The following is a 20,501-nucleotide window of genomic DNA, read 5'->3' as shown; positions in this document are numbered from 1 at the left end:
TCATGTGCAATATTTTGCCTTGCCGTGGCACATTCACACGAAAGGAGTATAACCAATGATGAATATTCATCCCATAGTTGTTTCATCTTACAATAGTAACTCGACACAGTGTTATTGGCTTGCGTCAATTTCCCAATTTCGCGGTGGAGAGCAAAAATTCTGGAACAATTGACCTTATCATATTGATCTTTGAGATCAGACTAAACAGAAGATGCATCAAGCGCATAAACAATTCCCACAAATATTTCTTTGGAAACGGAATTCATGATCCACGACAACACCAAGGCATTACATCTCTCCCATTGATGAAAAGTTGGATGATCAAGGGGAGGTCTCGGACATAGGCCATCAATAAATCCAGTTTTGTTTTTCGCACGCAATGCAACGAGCATCGCTCGACTCCACACTCCGTAATTGTCAATTCCAGATAATTTATCAGTAACGAGACACATATCAGGAGTATCTGATGGATGAATGTAAAGTGGATCATTGAAGCCAACATGGACCGCCATTGAAGTAAACTTCGATCAAAGCTTCAAGTGTACACATATTTATACTATACAAAAACGTATTTGTAAAAAACATGTTTCCTATTTTCATAACTATCAACAATCTAATGTGGTATAATATATATATATATATATATATATATATATATATATATATATATATATATATATATATATATATATATATTTGGCAAAAACATTTTTCTTCAACTTAAGTAAGCTGCTCATTGATAGTTAATTTTCCAAAGTTCGCGCGATTACTACAGAATATATATATATATATATATATATTTGGCAAAAACATTTTTCTTCAACTTAAGTAAGCTGCTCATTGATAGTTAATTTTCCAAAGTTCGCGCGATTACTACAGAATACAAACCATTATCTCCACAAAACAAAGGTCACGCAGAATTTTCACTGAGTCTATTAATGCCATTAACTCACTAAAAACATCCTTTAAATTTTAAAAATTCATACAAAGTACTGGGATCATGCATACTGCCATCCACATTTCCTTAGAGCTCGCATCAGGTAGATATGCCTCTATTATCAAAAACAGCAGCTAACCGCACTGGTCTGAGAGAGAATTGAGGCCAATTGTTCTTGTCAGTCAGAATCAGAATCAATATTGTTGGACGATCTCACTGTCCTATGTTTATTTTCAAGATCATCATCATCATCCTCTCCTTGTTTTTTCTCCTCAATTATTCCTGAATAAACACCAAGTTTAGAACAAATAATTATGTAGATTGATAAGTTAAAATCCTATCGAATTTTAGGGATTTCATTTTCGTGCTTTTCTTGAATTTAATTAATTCTTATTTTATTCTTATCTGATTTAATTTGATATTATTTGTAGATTTGAGCAAAATGTGAAAACAATACTTAATTTTGAATATAAGGTAAAAAAAAGAGTTGATGGAGAGTTTTAAATTATATTTTAGCATGATTTTGAAAGATTTCAAAGGCATCAAAATATCACACAAAAAGAAAAAAAAAAGAGGGGAATTTTGTTAATTTATTTTCTTTTACATTCACGTTAGACAAGAAAGAAAGAGAAAATGAAATTTGGACTTTGAGATATTGACCCTTTAAGGTGATAAAGCAATAAAAGGTAAACAAGGGTACGAACATAAGAGAAGGAAGGAGGAGGCAGAACATCACGTACAGCAGCAGAGAGGAAGAGAAGGAGAACTTGGAGAAAGACAACACAACCTTCTCTTAAGAACTTGAAAGAAGAACAAGGCTAGGGTTTGAGAGAGAGAGAGGAGAAAGACAAGTTCAAACCGGAAATCACGCTGATATTTTCTTATTTCTTCTTAGATTTTATTCTTATAAATTTAAAATTTGTGTTTTTTTTTTATTTTATAGAATAAATTTCTTTAGACTAAGACCACACAATAGGGTCAACCAATATTTTATTTGATATTTGGTTTTTTATTTTCAATATATTATTTTCCTTGATTTTAAATATTGAATATTTCTTGTTAAGTAAAGTATGATCACCTATTTATATGTTTGCTCATTTATTATGAATCAAAAGATGATTGGTTAAATATAGCAATAAAGCCGACAATCAACACATGGTTAAATTGACTAGAAATAGTATTCAGTTTCAATATCTGATTTAGGTGAAAACTGAAATTCCACAAAGATTTAATGCATTTAGATCTAATTAAATTCAATTAAAAATAATTGGACTACAAGATTTAAATAGGTTTATTAACTCGAAGAATCGTTTAATAAATAAATTTGAGAATTTCACCGTGATTGTCAAGAATTTAATATTTAATTGAATTTTTAACATGTGTCAACATAATAGAGTTTGGTATCGTTTTATATCTTAGTTCTTTATTTGAAGTTGAATCCCTCCTTAATCTTTGAATCCGTCGTTTTTTATCACAATTGTTTTATTTAATAGTTTAGATTGATAATACATATATCCTCATTTTATTTATTTTGTCTAGTTTAAGTTAAGTAATAATAATCTAATAAATATTAATATTTGTGGGATCGCTACATGCACTCATCATCCATTTACTATAATTTGACATAGTCCGTTTGTTAGATTTATTCTTAACCGAAATCGTCGGTCATAGATCGTCGTTGCATTTTGAATAATAGAACTACCTTTTTTCAAGAGGAGGACCTCAAGAGTCCTCGTGGGGAAATCGTCTTTTGCTCCCAGGTCCTGAAATCCGATAAGCCGATCTATTGCTATTCCATTCCTGAACAAATAGGAGAAAAACCCAAGACTCTAGACGTTTTTTTACTTATGGAATATCTATAAATATATCACAAAATTCATCAAATATAATTACTGCACACATTGGAGAAACGTTGATTGAAGCAAATGGATAAATTCAATCCCATGGGCAAACTATTCCAAGGAACCAAAAAAAAAATCCAATTAACCAAAAGAATTGGTGTATTCACACCATGTGACAGATGTATTGATAATGGCCAGAAGGTACAAAAAAGTACTCAACAAACATAACCAAGTGAACTTAATCGGGGTCAAAACACAAAAGTATCATTAAGAAACTGAACAACGATAATTTCAACAATCTTCTATGCATCACCATACCGTACAACAAATAATCAACAGAACAACTATAACAACTACATAATTACATGAACATACCAAACAATAAATACATAATGAAACAGAAGTTACCTGAATAATATGACGCAAGGCAACGTTTTGATTCCGAGTTTAGCAACAAAGAAAGGAGCATTCTGCAAAAAACTTAAAACAGTTAGTAATTTCTCAGTTACTGAATACAATTTAAGTGGGCGCGATTATCAGCAGCACTCAATAATTATATGAAACATAATGGATGAGTTAAACTGACCTCAGCATCCAATTTGATAAATTTGGTATTAAAATGTCTTGGAGCAAGAGACTTCAAATGTTTATCCATGATCCTAGGAAGATCCAACAACACAAACTAAATAGGCAGAAACAGAATGTTTTTAAAATGAATATCACATATTTGCAAGGATAAATTAATAGGAAACACTTCGAGAAAACCATAAATTTTTGACAGATTATATTTGTCTATGACAAACTGGAGATAAATCCACCCTCCAATTCATCTACTACATATATCAAATAAAAGTTTCGTGTTTGCATACTTGCATCGATAGAATTCTCGATGGTAGAAGTGACATATAACTTTGCTACTGCCCTTAACTTCGCCCAAAAAGTCAGGTTCTGTTATCTCTCTGTACTCTCCGTGCCCTTGCATTTTCAATTCTTGCCGCTTCTCAGCTTCTTTCTAATTTTGAAACAGAAAAATTCAACCATCTGAAAGATAATTTTAAGGGCACGTTAAAATAAAAACTTACAGACCTTAAGAGCTGCAATTCTGTCAGCATGCAACTTTTCCAGCTCAGGATCCTGGGTAGGAAAGAAAAATGTGAACAGATATGGTATTACAGATATGGAGAAAGCAATCACTGAGGCATCCCCCTCTTACATCCATCAATTCATCCAGATCTACTTCCTGATTAACAGAGCTGGATGACTGTGCTTTCTCATTCGCCATCACTTCCTGCGAAAAAATAACACTTGTAATGTGAAATCATGGTCTATTGCTACCCTTTTGGTACTTCATTGTTTCAAATTAAAGCTTAACCAAAAAAAGGGTCCTGATCGTGATTATGTTAATCATGAGTTCAAAGTCTGAAATATTATTTTCAGTGTTGAGGATCGGCTGCAACAATTCATGCCTCCATATTCACCATTTCAAACCTCGGCCCACTTCTGGTCGTATTTTCTCCACGTAAACTGATCAAGAGGCAATTAACATTCGAAAATTTTAATTCAACACACTCCAATCAGAATCTTGTCCCCAAATGAAATTCAATCCTCTCATACGAACAACTATATCGAAGCATTTCTATCACTGTAATTATCCTTAGAACTAACACGTCAATTCATAAAAGTAAGTAACTATCACAAACCATTAACGAACCAGAGGCACCGAGAATCGCACGTAAAATAAAGGGATATCAAATTTTTTTCGAAAAAAAATACTTGGGAAATAAAAATCACAATAAGGCAAACCTTTTGGTAATCTCGGGCTGCAGCAGCCATCACGTTCCCGAAAGCCAAAGTAGAAAGGGTAGATTTCACTGAATTTGGATCCATTTCTTCTCCTCTTTTCACCCTGAAATTGAATCTAGGAGTGCATTAAAAACGTGAACACCATCCGGCATTCAAAGTAAAAACAAATTAAAGGATGAGCAAACAAATAAATATTCTTCCATTTCATACAAAATTAGAAGATCTGGGAAAGCAAAAGCTCTAGGAAAAAATGAAGTACGAAATGGGAAATGATTCAAAATATGATATGGGCGTTTTGCTGTCGGGTACAGCATTGAACTGGGTCATGAAAGGTTACTTGGATCCGGCCCATAAGCAAATTTAATTTATTTCTTAAATCACTTATTTTATTTATTTTTTTGAAATTTTATTTCGTATGTCACAATTCATAAATGAAGTTATATTTATAATGTAGAAACACCTTTTGGGAAACGATGACTTCTTGAATAAATTTTTACGGTACCTCTTCATTCAAATCCTTTATGAATGGATACAGATTTAATTCAAAAAGTTGCACTTATTTAACTTGAAAGGTTGCACTAATTCATCCTGATAAGGATATTTTTATTGTGGTGATGTGCTGCTCAAAGAAAAATTTTAAGAAAAATCAGAACCATAGTTTTTTTTTTTTATATTGCTAGTTAAGGAAAACCAGAAGTAGTATTCGTATGAAGGAAAATTAGAACCATATTTTTTTGTATTGAGCTATTTAAGAAAAATCATAATACACCTTAATAAGAAATACTAGTAGATCAGACTGAGAATGAAATAATACAGAACCAAAAACAGTAGTCAAGAAATTATTCTTCCATGATCATCTCTCAGATTACATTAGTGACATCTGTTTTTTTGTACTCTCTATCAAAGGATGCCCCTATTTATTGTAGATGTTCTATACAATAGTACACTTTATTTAAAGTCATTAAATGAACTGTATAAATAATTTATTGTTCACTACCATTTTGGGTACAAAAACAAATAAAAAGTCTATTCTTGGATTTAGTAAACGTTCTCATTCGAACATTGAAGATGATTTATAAAAAAGCTTCATGATGTGTTAAAAAGTACTAACATTTTCGAAACTTCGAAATCACTCGCACCTTCTAGCTTATCATACTAAAAGCATACAAAAAAAAAAACAACAACACGCATTATCAAGTTCTATCAGATTCAGAAGATCATATGTGCTATCATTGTTCACACACTTTTTATTGTATCTACTCACTGAAAAGTGTGAAGTGTTAGTAATATGTGGAAAGAATCTTTCCCAAAATCAAAATTCATTAAGTTTTGAGTTGTAATGCTAAGAATTTCAGTAGGCAAGAATAAGTCTTACTAAATCTGGTTTGTACAAGTGTATAATGATCAAAGTCTTTTAGTGATAACTTTCAGGAGAAAGAAGAATATGATATGTAGAATCCTTCAAATTTCAGAAACAAACCTTGTGTTATTTTATCTTCTACTTTTTTTAAGTTTCATAAAGTGTTGTGGACTGTTTTTGTACTTTTAAGTAGTGCACTACACTTTCAAATATCGATATACGGATTTTGACTCCTAAAAGGTTTGAAGCCACATACAAAAGTGGCTATAATAGAAGGAGCTCCACAAATGCTAGAAAAACAGAGAAGCCAATGGACCAACGAAGATAAAAAGAAAGCTAAATTGGATAATATAGCCAAGGACATTCTGTACTTGACACTTGACAAAAACACCTACATAAAAATATAGATGTGTTTTTCTACGGATGAAATTTGAGAAAGCTTGATCCAAATATGTGTAGGAAATGACAATAAAAAGGAAAATATACTTTCTGTAGCAATGCAGAAGTTTGAGAATGTTAAAATGATGGTCGGAAAATCTTTAATTGCACTCAAGTTTATGAGAGCACCGTCCAGAGAATGTGATGTTAAGACTAGGGAAATGAGAGAATCAAAAGATTTGAGCAAACTAAAATTGAATGACTTGTTTGCTTAATTGAAGACATGTGAGTTTGAACTGGAAGTAAGAAGCAGTGAAGAGCATTCATCAAGTCAGTCAACTAAAGCTCTTACTGTTGTTGTTGTTTCAAGTGTTTCAACTACTTCTGCTACTAAAATACTATCTGAAAGGACTACTAATCAAATCAATAACGATGCTATGTCATTATTCATCAAGAACTTTCAAGATTCATGAAGAAAAGTCATAGAACATATCAAAACCATAATCAAAACTTCAAGAAAGAGTCACCATCCGGTGACATGGAATATTACAACTGAAGGAAGACTGATCACTTTATTGCTGATTATCCTAAGCCCAATAATGATGATTACAAAAAGAAAGTACATAGCATAATGACCATAAATCTCGACTGTCACGCCCCGAAACTCGGGATGGACACCGGCGTCGTTGACAATCACACAATTGAAAACAACAAGCCTTTCGTAGTACAATTTAAACCGAAACCAGTTTATATATCATAATCTCAAAATGTAACAATTGTCTTTACAATCACCGAAATAAATAAGACGACAGAGTTTTAAATGCAGAAACGTAAACACTGAAATAAAGTAACTTAAACTAATCCAAGTTCTTGAATGTTCACCATCTCCAGAACTGTTCGGACTCCTCATCCTCGAGTTCTTCTTCGGGCTTATCTGGGAAGGGTTGTAAGGGGGGTGAGTATTTTGGGAATACTCAGTAAATGGGGAAAAATCGAGCACAATAAAGACAACATGCATAATTTCGAAACATAAATCATGAGTTTCATATGTACTTCATAAACATGCATAACATTGACACGGCACTGCGACTCATCTACTTTCTACGGTTTACTGACGTCAGTCCCTAATTTTTACTCCTCTAAGAGGGCGAGGCCGTATAGCGGTTATGTCCCCCACCACGTAAGGGTACGTCGTGGTTGGGATTCCCTCCCGTATACAGTCGACTCCTCACAGTGCTTTTAAAATCGTATGACGATACAAGAGTAGAAAGAAAATTGTACTCGACTATTTATTTTCTTGTAAAAATCGAAAACATGTATGCATAAATTCGAGATTTTAAAGTTTAAAAATAGCCCACTTACAATAAATATTTGTGCGAAAAACGTAGGTGCTTGGCTTGAAAGGTGGATCGCTTCGTGCTCCTTACTCGGGCAGCGCTTCGGCTTGGTTCCTTGGACGGTTTTTGTGCAGTATTTCGGCTAGGGGGATCTGCTGAATTTTCAAAATTGCAGCTATGGGTCTCGATATTTTGGTGTAAGGAATGGCTAGGAGGGTTGGCCTATTTATAGGTGAGGGGAGGGTGCTCTACTTGGTATTCATATCTTACCCAATTAGGCCTCAAATCTCTCAAAGTTTGACCTCAAATTTCCTTGCTCTTTTTCGAGATTCAGCTACCAAGTTTGTGAGATTAAATCCTTGATTCATTCCTCCTTGATTGGTTCGAAAATAGTGATGCTAACTTGGGGAGGATTTTGAGCCATCTTTGATTATTTTCTTCCAAGTAACCATGTATCTATCCACCTCAATAATTAGGCAATTAATCTAGGAGGATTTCGAAAATCTTAAGCAATAATCAAGCCCCAATCCTTCTAATCTGCATGATATTCACTCTTGCAAGAATTTCCTTCAATTTCGAAAATTGCATGCTTAAACACAATATATTCATACCATATTGCATGTCCAATAGTATCTCCACATATCCCATAAAATATTCTCTATTATGCAAGTCTTATTTTATACAATACAAAAATCTTATGTTAAGATTTCCCTTGCCATTATTTAATTAAATGGTGGGAAGAAAAAAAATCGGATCTTCACATCCCTCCCTCCTTATGAGAAGTTTCGTCCTCGAAACTTGAGTTGGCTTGGTCTCCAAACAGATAAGGATATTCATTTCGCATCTTTTCTTCAATTTCCCAAGTTGCTTCGCGCTCAGTATGGTTGGACCACTGCACTTTGACGTAGGGAACGATACGTCGTCTAAGGACTTGCTCTTTGGTGTCCACGATTCTGATGGGGACTTCCCCGTATTTTAGTTCTTCTCCCAAGTTCCCTTCAAGTATGAGTGGTTCTACCTCCAACACGTGACTCGGGTCTGGTATGTACCTTCTCAGTTGGGACACATGAAATACGTTGTGTATCCTTGACATGCTTGGTGGGAGCGCCAGTCTGCATGCTAACGTGCCCACTTTTTCCAAGATTTCAAAGGGTCCAACATATCGAGGGTTCAATTTCCCGGCTTTGCTGAATCGGACAACACCTCTCATAGGCGAGACTTTCACATAAGCTTTCTCGCCCACGCTGAACTCTACCGGCCTTCTCTTAAGATCTGCCCAGCTTTTCTGCCGATCTTGATGTGGGGACCCGGACGCTAATCAAGTTCTCAATCATCATTGGGACTAATTAATCAATTAAAAACAGGGTCTAATTTTTTTTTTAAAAAATGCGGAACGTGGTGACATCAAACTCATATACATATCAGTATAAAATACAATACAAGTCCTGTACTGCATGCATTCAAAATAAACTAAGGTTTAACAACTAATGTCAAGTGTTCAACCCTATCTCTAATCCAAGTCCGAAGCCTACACTCTAATCACGATCTCTCCTCATCTCCTGGACCCTGATCATGTCCCACCTGTTGTCATGTACACATACAGACAAGACAACAGTCGGATAACTCCGGTGAGAATAAATCCCAGTATAAATCAACGAAACATGCAATCATATAAAACAATATAAAGCATGTAATCAGGTAACAGATATATGTATCAAAATCTGAAATATAATCAATATCAATCTGTCGACATAACTCATAATTCAGACTAGACTCAATCCTAGTCTAGGGATCCCGGTTTCCAGATGTGGTATTCCTATATCGAATTCCGTAATAGAAGGAACTGTATTCCTATTACTCGATATAACCAATATCCTGGTATTCCTATATCGAATTCCGTAATAGACGAATTCACATTTCCTATTACTCGATATAACCAAACATCCGGTGTCCTGACCTATCCGTCATGGACTGCAGTTCTATCTTTAATAACCTATCTTGAGACATCGTGCAATATGCCGTGGCGATACCACCACTATCCGGCACTTCTGTCACAAGATAAATCGTCTACTACCTGTCATCTAAAATCAAAAGAACAAGTATATCATCAATTCAATGCAAATATCAATGCAATAAAGTAAAGTATGTGATTTAGGGAAACCCAAGTCCAAACCGACTCAAGTCCATCTCCCAATACCACATTGACTTATACCTTTCTTTCGTCGATTTCTGGCTCAGTCAAAGTCCTGAACTCACAGCCTGTCTGGTACTGACAATATCAATAATCTCATATCAATATACCAGTCAATTCCATAATAATCTGATCAATCTGGATTTAATTCAAAATTGACGGCATAACTGTACAATCCCAATATTCCCGTCAATACCAATTCACCAGATAATAGTTACAATCTATAACCCATATCCAATATAATCTATCATCAATCCACAATTCAAATCTGTCCGGTATCAACCGATTATAATCAGAAAATCATAACAATTCCATAATCAGTCTATTTCTTAATCCGACTTCGATTCTATGATGTCTAACATGTCAAGAACATCATATATGAATCCTATTTAATTCTGACAATAGCATAATTTCAAAGCATGTCAAAACGTAGCAAAACTTACGTCAAAGTGTAGCCTACGTCGATAGGATAACAGTACCGAAGTCGGATTATGATTCAGACGGACGGATTGATCGCACGGTTGAATTCTTCTAACAAAAGTCGAAGCTTTCCTTGGATTCTCGTTTTCCTTCCTATTTCATTTCTAAAGATTCATTTTGCATGTATATATATATATATATATATATATATATATATATATATATATATATATATATATATATATATATATATATATATATATATATATATATATATATATATATCTCGCACATGCAATGAGCCAAGTGGCCGAGTGTGCCTATTGCACGTCTCGCGCATATGCGCGATTTATTGCGGCGCATATGCGCGAGAACAAAATCTCCGCGCGTGTCTTGCACACTGCCTCGCGCATATGCGCGCACACTATCGGCGCATATGCGCGGGGCCAATCAAAATTTAGGGTGGCTACTGTCCCCTTCGCGCATATGCGCGCAATCACTCGCGCATATGCGCGAAGCCCACTGTTCGATGCGCGCATGTGCGCGCCTTGGTCCGCGCATGTGCGTGAGTCCTTCGCACAAATACACACACTTTTCACACGTACTTGTATTTCGTGTCCCGATTAATACTTTCGTAATCATAACAAATTATAAATCAATAATTACAGATTACCAGGATTAATTTTCCGGGCATTACACTTGAGCTGCCTTGAGTTTCTCTCGGACAATTTTAACCTTGTCCACTGTCATCTGTACTAGCTCGGGTCCCACCACGGCTTTCTCTCCCACTTCATCCCAATAAAGTGGTGACCGACATTTCCTTCCGTAAAGAGCTTCATATGGGGCCATTCCGATGCTGCTGTGATAGCTGTTGTTATAAGCAAACTCAATTAAGGGTAGGTGAGTGCTCCAGTTGCTACTGAATTCAAGAGCGCACGCTCGCAGCATATCTTATAAGGTTTGTATGGTCCTCTCCGTTTGCCCATCGGTTTGAGGATGATAGGCCGTACTTAGGGTCACTTTAGTTCCCATGGCCTCTTGGAAGCTCTTCCAAAAGCGCGAGACGAATCTCGGATCTCTATCAGATAAGATGCTCACTGCACTCCATACAGTCTCACAATATTATCCATGTACAGTGAAGCCAACTTGTCCAGATTGTAATTCATGCGAACGGGTAGGAAGTGTGCAGTCTTCGTGAGTCTGTCTACTATCACCCATATACCGTCGTGGCTTTGCCTAGACTTTGGCAATCCTACCACGAAGTCCATGGAAATATGCTCCCACTTCCATTCGGGAATTTCCAAAGGTTGCAGTAATCCTCCAGGTCGCTGGTGTTCTGCCTTGACCTGCTGACATACCTGACATCTGGAGACGAATTCAGCTACATCTCTTTTCATACCATTCCACCAGAAACTGTTCTTGAGGTCCCTGTACATTTTCGTACTGCCTGGATGGACTGAGAATTTTGACTTGTGCGCCTCTGCCATTATCTCTTGGCGAAGGTTGTCACTGTCGGGCACACACAGTCGTCCCTTCATCCACAAGACTCCCTTGTCGTCAATCTGATGATCCTGAGACTTCCCTTCTCTGACTTGCTCCTTAAGTTTAGTCAGTACCGGGTCTCGATCCTGGTTTAACTTGACGGTCTCCTGCAGACATGGCTGGGCCGAGAGGGAAGCTAGAGTTACCTTGCCTGGGCCCTTCCGACTTAGCGCATCAGCCACTTTTTTGCTTTACCCGGATGGTAGCTTATGGTCAAGTCATAGTCCTTCAGGAGTTCGATCCATCGCCTTTGCCTCATGTTAAGTTCCTCCTGGGTGAACAAGTACTTGAGGCTCTGATGGTCTGTGAAGATTTCACATTTAGCACCATAGAGATAGTGCCTCCAAATCTTTAAGGCGAAGACAACCGCTGCTAGCTCCAGGTCATGAGTAGGATAATTCTGCTCGTGCGGTTTCAACTGTCTTGACGCATAGGCGATCACTCTTCCTTCTTGCATGAGTACGCACCCTAGGCCGTCCTTAGAGGCGTCACTGTAAATAGTGAAATCTTTATTCTCTACTGGCAAGATCAGCACTGGTGTGGATGCGAGTTTCTCTTTCAGTGTCTGGAAACTTTTCTCGCAATCCTCACTCCAGGTGAATTTAGAATTTTTCTGTGTGAGCTTCGTCAGTGGCACGGCTATCGAGGAGAACCCTTCGACGAATTTTCGGTAATACCCTGCCAATCCAAGGAAGCTTCTGATATCGGTGGCGTTCTTCGGTCTCGGCCACTCTGTAATCGCCTCTACTTTCCTTGGATCCACTGACACTCTTGTTCTCGAGATCACGTGTCCTAGAAATGACACACTTCTTAGCCAGAATTCACACTTGCTAAACTTAGCATAAAGCTTATTCTCTCTTAAGATTTGCAGAGCAAGGTGAAGGTGCTCTTCGTGGCTCGCCTCGTCAGGAGAATAGACGAGAATATCATCGATGAATACCACTATGAACTGATCCAGGAATGGCTTGAACACTCTGTTCATAAGGTCCATGAATGCTGCTGGTGCGTTGGTCAGACCAAAGGGCATCACTGTGAATTCATAGTGCTCGTATCTGGTTCGAAAGGCTGTCTTGGGAATGTCTTCAGCCCTGACCTTCAATTGGTGATATCCTGTCCTGAGATCCAGTTTAGAAAAGACGGCGGCTCCTTTAAGATGATCGAACAGATCGTCTATCCGAGGTAGAGGGTACCTGTTCTTGATTGTGATCTTGTTCAATTCCCTGTAGTCGATGCATAATCTCATACTTCCGTCTTTTTTCTTTACGAAGAGTACTGGAGCTCCCCACGGGGACACACTTGGTCGAATCTGCCTTTTATCTAGCAATTCTTGGAGTTGTTCCTTTAACTCCTTGAGTTCGGCTGGTGCCATTCTGTACGGTGCCTTAGAGATTGGTGTCGCACCGGGAACCAGGTTGATTTCGAACTCCACTTCGTGGTCCGGGACCGTCCCTGAGAGTTCTTCTGGAAAAACATCTGGGAATTCTCTTACTACCGGGATGTCCTCCAGTATCAGCTCGACTTCTTCTTTTGCCTCACTGACCATTGCTAGGTAGATGTCTTCTCCGGATTTCATGGCTTTCCAAGCTTGAGATGCGGACAATAGTGATTTTCGTCCCTTAGATTTACCGTGAAACACGACTTCTTTCTGCTCTGCGGTTAGGAGTTTAACTCTCTTCCCTTTACAATCTACTATTGCACTGTTCATGGCTAACCAATCCATCCCTAAGATTACGTCGAAATCGACCATGATCAACTGTATTAAATCGGCGCTAAAATTCTGATCATTAATACTGATTTTACAATCTCTGTAAATCTCGTCCGTTTCCACGGCTCTGTTAGTAGGTGTGGCTATTCGGAAAGGTTCGGTTAGCTTATCGGGCCTACATCCTAACTTTTTAGCAAATCTCTTAGACATAAAAGAATGGGTAGCACCGCAGTCAAACAATGCATAGGCAGGTACTGATTGAATTAGAATGGTACCTGACACGACCTCAGTTGCGTCGTCAGCCTCTTCCTGAGTCATGGCAAAGATCCTAGCATTGGGTTTGTCCTCTTTTGGTTTACTAGGGCCTGCTCCCGTATTTGGCCCAGTTCCTCTGTTTGGCCCTGCTGGTCGGTTGGCGGCGGTAGGACATTCTGCAACTCGGTGTCCCGCTTTCCCACATCCAAAGCATACACCGCTGGCCCTTCGGCATTCCCCGGAGTGCTTGAAGCCACATGTTGAGCATGGCTTGAGTCCTTGATAGTTAGTGGCGGGGGATTGCCCGGAGGGAGGTCCACCTGACTGATTGGGCCTCTTGAACACTGGTCTCCCTTGAGAAGGCTGGCTGTTAAGGGGTCGCTTGTTCCTGTATTCCTCTTCTCTTCGATGAATATCAGCCTCGGCTCGGATAGCCGCACCCATCAAATCTAAAAAGTTGGCAGGTTGGTAGACCGCTAGAGCTGATTGGATCCTGCTATTCAATCCTTTCTTAAAGCGGTGCAATTTCAGAACTTCGTCTGCCATGATTGCTGGAGCATAAGATCCGAGAGCATTGAACTGAAAGGTGTATTCCACCACTGACATGTCTGGAGTCTGAATGAAATTTTCAAATTCACTTAGCTTCTGCAGTCTGACTTCTGCCGGGTAGTATTGTTTCAGAAATGTTTCCCGGAAGATACGCCATGTGATTGGCCCAGCAGCGGTCATGGCTGGCGAGACTGCTTCCCACCATTTAGCTGCCTTGTCTTCCAGGAAGGGCACTATCACGTCCACTTTTAGTGCATCCGGGACTTCCAACAGTCTCAACTGAGTTTCCACACTCTTTAGCCAACTCTGGCTAACTTTAGGATCAGCTGCGACACTGAAAGTTGGACACCTGTTTTGCGTAGTGACTCATAATGAAACTTGACCCCATGCTGTGGTGGAGGTGGGGGCTGTTGGTTAGCATTGGGGTTCACTAACCCCTGAAGTGTCGTTGCCACGATCGTGGCTATAGCCATTAGGTCTGCTTGATTGAGATTGAACTGAGGTGGTGGAGGCCCGTGGTGTGGTGGAGGCCCGTTGCCTTCTTCATTAGTGTTGTTGTTGTTGTTAGCATAACGGGGGTTGCGGTTCTGTCTCGGTGGTCTACCGGCCATTTCCTACAAGTTAAACGTTCTAAGAATTCGTTGTATATATCGACAAGATTTAATAGATAAGTTATGCTGGACAACTGAGTAAATAAATAAACATAACTTGAATATAGATGCACGACTGAGATAAATAATAATCATACTTAATTAATTTTCGAATTTAAAGAAACAACTGAATGAACAAAACGTACTGAATGGAAATAAGTCATGCTGACTGAAAGTAAAATAGCAACAATGGAAGGATAAACTCCTAGTAATAAGGAAAGGTAACTAAGGAACTCCAATCGTCTATCTCTCCATCTCCTATGGCAGCTATAGGCTCATCTATTTCCACAGGTGCTTCTTCTTCCGGCTCCTCTTCCGGCTCTTCCTCTTGCAGTATCTCCACCATGTGGGTGAGTTGGGCATTCTCTGTAGTAAGCTGAGCATTCTTTGCATTGAGCTGGGCCACCTGCACCTTCCACTCCTGAACGTCTGCCTCTGCCTTGTCCAATAGATCTACGGTACACTGGTGGCGCAGTTCGTACCCCTTCTTGTTCTCCTTGATCTTGTTCTTCAGTGTTTCCCCATGTTGAGTCAGCTGGTAGTTCACCTTGGCAATGCAGCTTATAGCCTCACTCAAATTTTCTAGTCTCTTTTTGCTCCTGGTATTCAGCTGTTTTTCTTCCTCCAATTCTTTGCGATAGCGCTCCACATCCTCTCGCAACTTTCCATTTTGATATTTGCACTGCTCTACGACGTCCCGTAGGTCCATGTTATCTCCCCTAACTAGTTCACCTTGATAGATAGACTGATTAAGGCGGACTTGAATCTCTTCTTTCTCAGCGGTTAAGGTTTCGACCTCACTCCTCCTCTCACTCAATCGGGCTCTAAGTCGTCGAATCTGACGGGACTGATAGTGAAGGGCAAGCTCCTTCAAACGAAGGGCAGCTTGGACACGAGTACGGGGTCGCATGGGAGAAGATGGAGCCATTTCCTGAAATAAAAAATGGAAATGCTCAGAATCCGAAATAGACAGTATATAACAAGTGAGAATATGCAATATATATGAAATTTTCGAAATTTAAATAAATATATATTTTTTTCCAAAAATGGAAAGTTTGGAATTAGACATATGGGTTCGAAGCATATGTCGAGAGGATTCCAGAACAGTTGACGGAATCGAATTCGGAGTTTCTTACGAAAAGTTATAAGGGTTACAAAACTTTCCTAAAACGGCAAAAACGACGTTTCGGGGGCCTAAACGGAGGATTTTCGCGATTCCAAGGTGGTGCTCACGACTTTAGGGTGGTGAGCCTTGATCGTTGGGCCGTTTCGGAGGGGGTAGCATCGGCCTCGAGTTAAAATTCCACAGAAAATTTTTAGGTTTTTTTTTTTTTTGAAAATCGATTTTTCCCAACCAGACTATGAACCTGACGGCTCTGATACCACTTAAATGTCACACCCCGAAACTCGGGATGGACACCGGTGTCGTTTACAATCACACAATTGAAAACAACAAGCCTTTCGTAGTACAGATTAAACCGAAACCAGTTTATATATCATAATCTCAAAATGTAACAATTGTCTTTACAATCACCGAAATAAATAAGACGACAGAGTTTTAAATGCGGAAACGTAAACACTGAAATAAAGTAACTTAAACTAATCCAAGTTCTTGAATGTTCACCATCCCCAAAACTGTTCGGACTCCTCATCCTCGAGTTCTTCTTCGGGCTTATCTGGGAAGGGTTGTAAGGGGGGTGAGTATTTTGGGAATACTCAGTAAATGGGGGAAAATCGAGCACAATAAAGACAACATGCATAATTTCGAAACATACGTACTTCATAAACATGCATAACATTGACACGGCACTGCGACTCATCTACTTTCTACGGTTTACTGACGTCAGTCCCTAATTTTTAATCCTCTAAGAGGGCGAGGCCGTATAGCGGTTATGTCCCCCACCGCGTAAGGGTATGTCGTGGTTGGGATTCCCTCCCGTATACAGTCGACTCCTCACAGTGCTTTTAAAATCGTATGACGATACAAGAGTAGAAAGAAAATTGTACTCGACTATTTATTTTCTTGTAAAAATCGAAAACATGTATGCATAAATTCGAGATTTTAAAGTTTAAAAATAGCCCACTTACAATAAATATTTGTGCGAAAAACGTAGGTGCTTGGCTTGAAAGGTGGATCGCTTCGTGCTCCTTACTCGGGCAGTGCTTCGGCTTGGTTCCTTGGACGGTTTTTGTGCAGTATTTCGGCTAGGGGGATCTGCTGAATTTTCGAAAATTGCAGCTATGGGTCTCGATATTTTGGTGTAAGGAATGGCTAGGAGGGTTGGCCTATGTATAGGTGAGGGGAGGGTGCTCTACTTGGTATTCAAATCTTACCCAATTAGGCCTCAAATCTCTCAATGTTTGACCTCCAATTTCCTTGCTCTTTTTCGAGATTCAGCTACCAAGTTTGTGAGATTAAATCCTTGATTCATTCCTCCTTGATTGGTTCGAAAATAGTGATGCTAACTTGGGGAGGATTTTGAGCCATCTTTGATTATTTTCTTCCAAGTAACCATGTATCTATCCACCTCAATAATTAGGCAATTAATCTAAGAAGATTTCGAAAATCTTAAGCAATAATCAAGCCCCAATCCTTCTAATCTGCATGATATTCACTCTTGCAATAATTTCCTTCAATTTCGAAAATTGCATGCTTAAACACAATATATACATACCATATTGCATGTCCAATAGTATCTCCACATATCCCATAAAATATTCTCTATTATGCAAGTCTTATTTTATACAATACAAAAATCTTATGTTAAGATTTCCCTTGCCATTATTTAATTAAATGGTGGGAAGAAAAAAATCGGATCTTCACATCGACAAGCTCACAAGGCGATGATTGCTGAATAAAGCAAAAGTCTGCGGGCATATTCTAGTTCCGAGTTTTCTGAATTAGAGAGGCAATCCAATGAAAGTGATGCTGGATAGATTCAGTGTCTCATGACAGATATTGATTCAACCCCAACTACAAATGAGGTATTTGATTTTGACTCAGAAGAATTTACACGTAATGACTTGGTTAAAGCATTGCGTGACATAGTTGAAGAGTACTCAAAATTATCTCAATCAATCGAGGTAGTTAAAACTGAAAACCAAGACTTGTTGGATCAAATAAATAAATTCACTCATGGAATAAGTTTTCTGTTTCATTAGAGAAGATGCAAGAGCTACAGAAGCAATCTGGAGGCAAAACTGGTATCAGATTCAGTAGCCATGAAAACATTAATGAAATCAGTACTCAGTCGAAACTGAATATGTTCAAAGGGAAATATATTCACTTTGTTAAATACAGTACGATATATGAACACAACAAACCTAATGTTCAAGTTGAGAAACCTATAAATCAGATTAAAAAAGACAGACATGCTGGTCTAGGTTATGTTCAACCGAGAGGAAAGCTCATCTGAACAATTGATCCAGTAAATCATAAGTTTCAGTAGAACATTCCTCAACAAAGGTTAAAAACTACCGATACTATGATTGTAAGCCAGTTCATAAGAAATATAAAATAGAAAACAAGTACATGGGAGAACTATATCATAAAGTGCATTTTGTTAAGAATAAATCATCAGGTACACGCACCTCTGAGGCTACTCAAAGCACAAAATCTTTCAGGATTGTACAAATATGGGTTCCTAAGAGATTAATTAGTTTTGGACCCAAATAGACAGAGTACTATTCACTGAACTTTGTGATTGCAGGAAATGAAGAAAATAATTATAAACAGTAGCTTCATCTGGTATCTGGTGGATATTATAGGCATATGACTGGCCAAGAAAATCTACTTTCAGAAGTATGTAGTTGTAGTGGTCCAAAAATAACTTTTGGGGACAACTCAAAAGGTAAAACTTTGGGTAAGGGTAATAATATTCATGAAAATATCATTATTAATGATGTACTTATGGTAGAGAATTTATGCTATAATTAAATCAACGTTAGTCAACTTTGTGACAATGATTACTAGATAGCCTTCCAAAAGCACACATGTAGTTAAAAATATTTATGGTTCTACTGTTTTATTGTTGTGAAGTGGTAAAATTGTGTAAAAAAAATCGTGTAAAAAAAATTATTGTTGTGAAGTGGTGTAAGAAAATGGATCGGAAGTGGAGGTATTTATAGAAAATTCGACGACGGTTAATGAAACAACCGTCGCTAATCGACGGTTACCGAATAAATCGTCGCTATGTATGGCAGGTTTTTCAAAATTTAAATTAGGCGACGATTTATCTCGTGACCGTCGCTATATTTAGCAACGTTAATGCTATAACCGTCGTTAATATTAGCGACGGGTTTAGTAAAATAATCGCTAAGTGAATACATGCGACGGTTTGACTTTACCCGTCGCTAAATGTAGCCACGGTTTGGTAACACTGTCGCTAAATGTAGCAACGGTTTGATAACATTGTCGCTAAATAAAGTGACGGGTGTCAGTAAAACCGTCGTATTTTTGAAAAAACGACGGTTTGTATTAAACCGTCGCGAATATTAGCGACGGTTTTTGCGTATGACAACAGTTCCGGAATGCTCTTAACACTTATATCAATAAGAACAATGTATAAAAAAGGTTTATAAATGTATTTAATAGGTGAAATTTTCAAATCAATCCGAAAAAAACAGAGCTATAAGGGCGGTCCACAACACCGGTTTTGTGAAACCACTGTTAAAAATATTCAACTAGAGTAGTTTCCAGAATGATTCTAATAGTTAAATCAATAGGAGCAATTTATAGCAGCGATTGATACAAAGCGGTACTAAAAATTGCGCAACTAAAGCGGTTATGCGACCACTCCTAAAAATAAGGAAATAGAAACGGTTTAAGTAAAACCGATTTTGTTGTTCAGTTTGCACGAGCGGTTTTAGAAGTGCTCCTCAAAAACTGCTTCTAGAAACACTTCTTTTTTAGTGATCTTCATAGTAGCTTATTAGCGCCTTGGATCATATGGTCACCCACAGGACATGATACATGGTCAACCACAGTTGCTCAGTATATACGAATATCCTATAACATGTACATGGTTTTCATGCACGATATGTTTAAAGATTCCATTGTTGACTACGAATTGAAGACGTATGTTCTTATGATACATCTTGATATGTACAAATAACAATTTGATGAATTTATAAACTCATGTAGCTCATGTATTGCAGGATCAAGTAATGAAGATGATTAGGATGTCGGTTCACCAATGGATGCTTGTCACTTGTCTTATCTCGATGAGGACCTGGGCATGAGATCGCTAATACTCAAGCTCTATTTTTAATAATGATATAACATACAATATAGTTAATATGAGTGAAAAAGTGTTACACCAATGGAGTTTAGCAGTTACCTCGAAAATATGCTAATATGAAATTTTTTCTTAAACATCGTAAGAAAATAACCTTTGCCGTTCACCGAAGTTTTTCCTCGAGCGCAGATACATTTAAGTTAAAAACAATTAAATAGTTAAATAATATTAGGCATAATTAATTAAACAATTAAATAAGTGCAAACATGCAGTTCTCTAGACGGTTTTAGGCAAAT

At 37.9% G+C, this 20,501-nt stretch overlaps 2 protein-coding genes across 3 annotated transcripts; both read right to left on the bottom strand.

Moving 5' to 3' along the window:
• Positions 1 to 1,019: 1,019 nt before the first annotated feature.
• Positions 1,020 to 4,919, bottom strand: LOC140803051 (thioredoxin domain-containing protein PLP3A-like). 2 transcript variants are annotated; one of them, XM_073158741.1, is made up of 9 exons: positions 4,792 to 4,919; positions 4,582 to 4,684; positions 3,992 to 4,066; positions 3,865 to 3,912; positions 3,648 to 3,790; positions 3,365 to 3,437; positions 3,187 to 3,248; positions 2,640 to 2,737; positions 1,020 to 1,219 (listed from the first exon to the last, which is right to left on the bottom strand). In XM_073158741.1, the coding sequence occupies exons 1-9, from the start codon at positions 4,893 to 4,895 to the stop codon at positions 1,116 to 1,118; spliced, it is 810 nt and encodes a 269-aa protein (XP_073014842.1). In that variant the 5' UTR covers positions 4,896 to 4,919; the 3' UTR covers positions 1,020 to 1,115. The 2 variants fall into 2 exon arrangements, with proteins under 2 accessions (XP_073014842.1, XP_073014841.1); XM_073158740.1 differs by having other exon boundaries at positions 4,582 to 4,696; positions 4,792 to 4,856.
• A 6,041-nt stretch (positions 4,920 to 10,960) lies between these two features.
• On the bottom strand, positions 10,961 to 14,929 carry LOC140842862 (uncharacterized). Its single transcript, XM_073211063.1, has 3 exons — positions 14,754 to 14,929; positions 12,151 to 14,667; positions 10,961 to 11,135 (listed from the first exon to the last, which is right to left on the bottom strand). Exons 1-3 carry the CDS (start codon positions 14,927 to 14,929, stop codon positions 10,961 to 10,963), a joined length of 2,868 nt encoding a protein of 955 aa, XP_073067164.1.
• Between the last annotated feature and the right edge of the window lie 5,572 nt (positions 14,930 to 20,501).

Source organism: Primulina eburnea, chromosome 10, assembly GCF_022965805.1.
Source record: "Primulina eburnea isolate SZY01 chromosome 10, ASM2296580v1, whole genome shotgun sequence".
Classification (NCBI taxonomy): Eukaryota; Viridiplantae; Streptophyta; class Magnoliopsida; order Lamiales; family Gesneriaceae; genus Primulina; species Primulina eburnea.
Note: the sequence above shows the minus strand (reverse complement) of the source record. Positions and strands in the feature narration are given on the sequence as shown.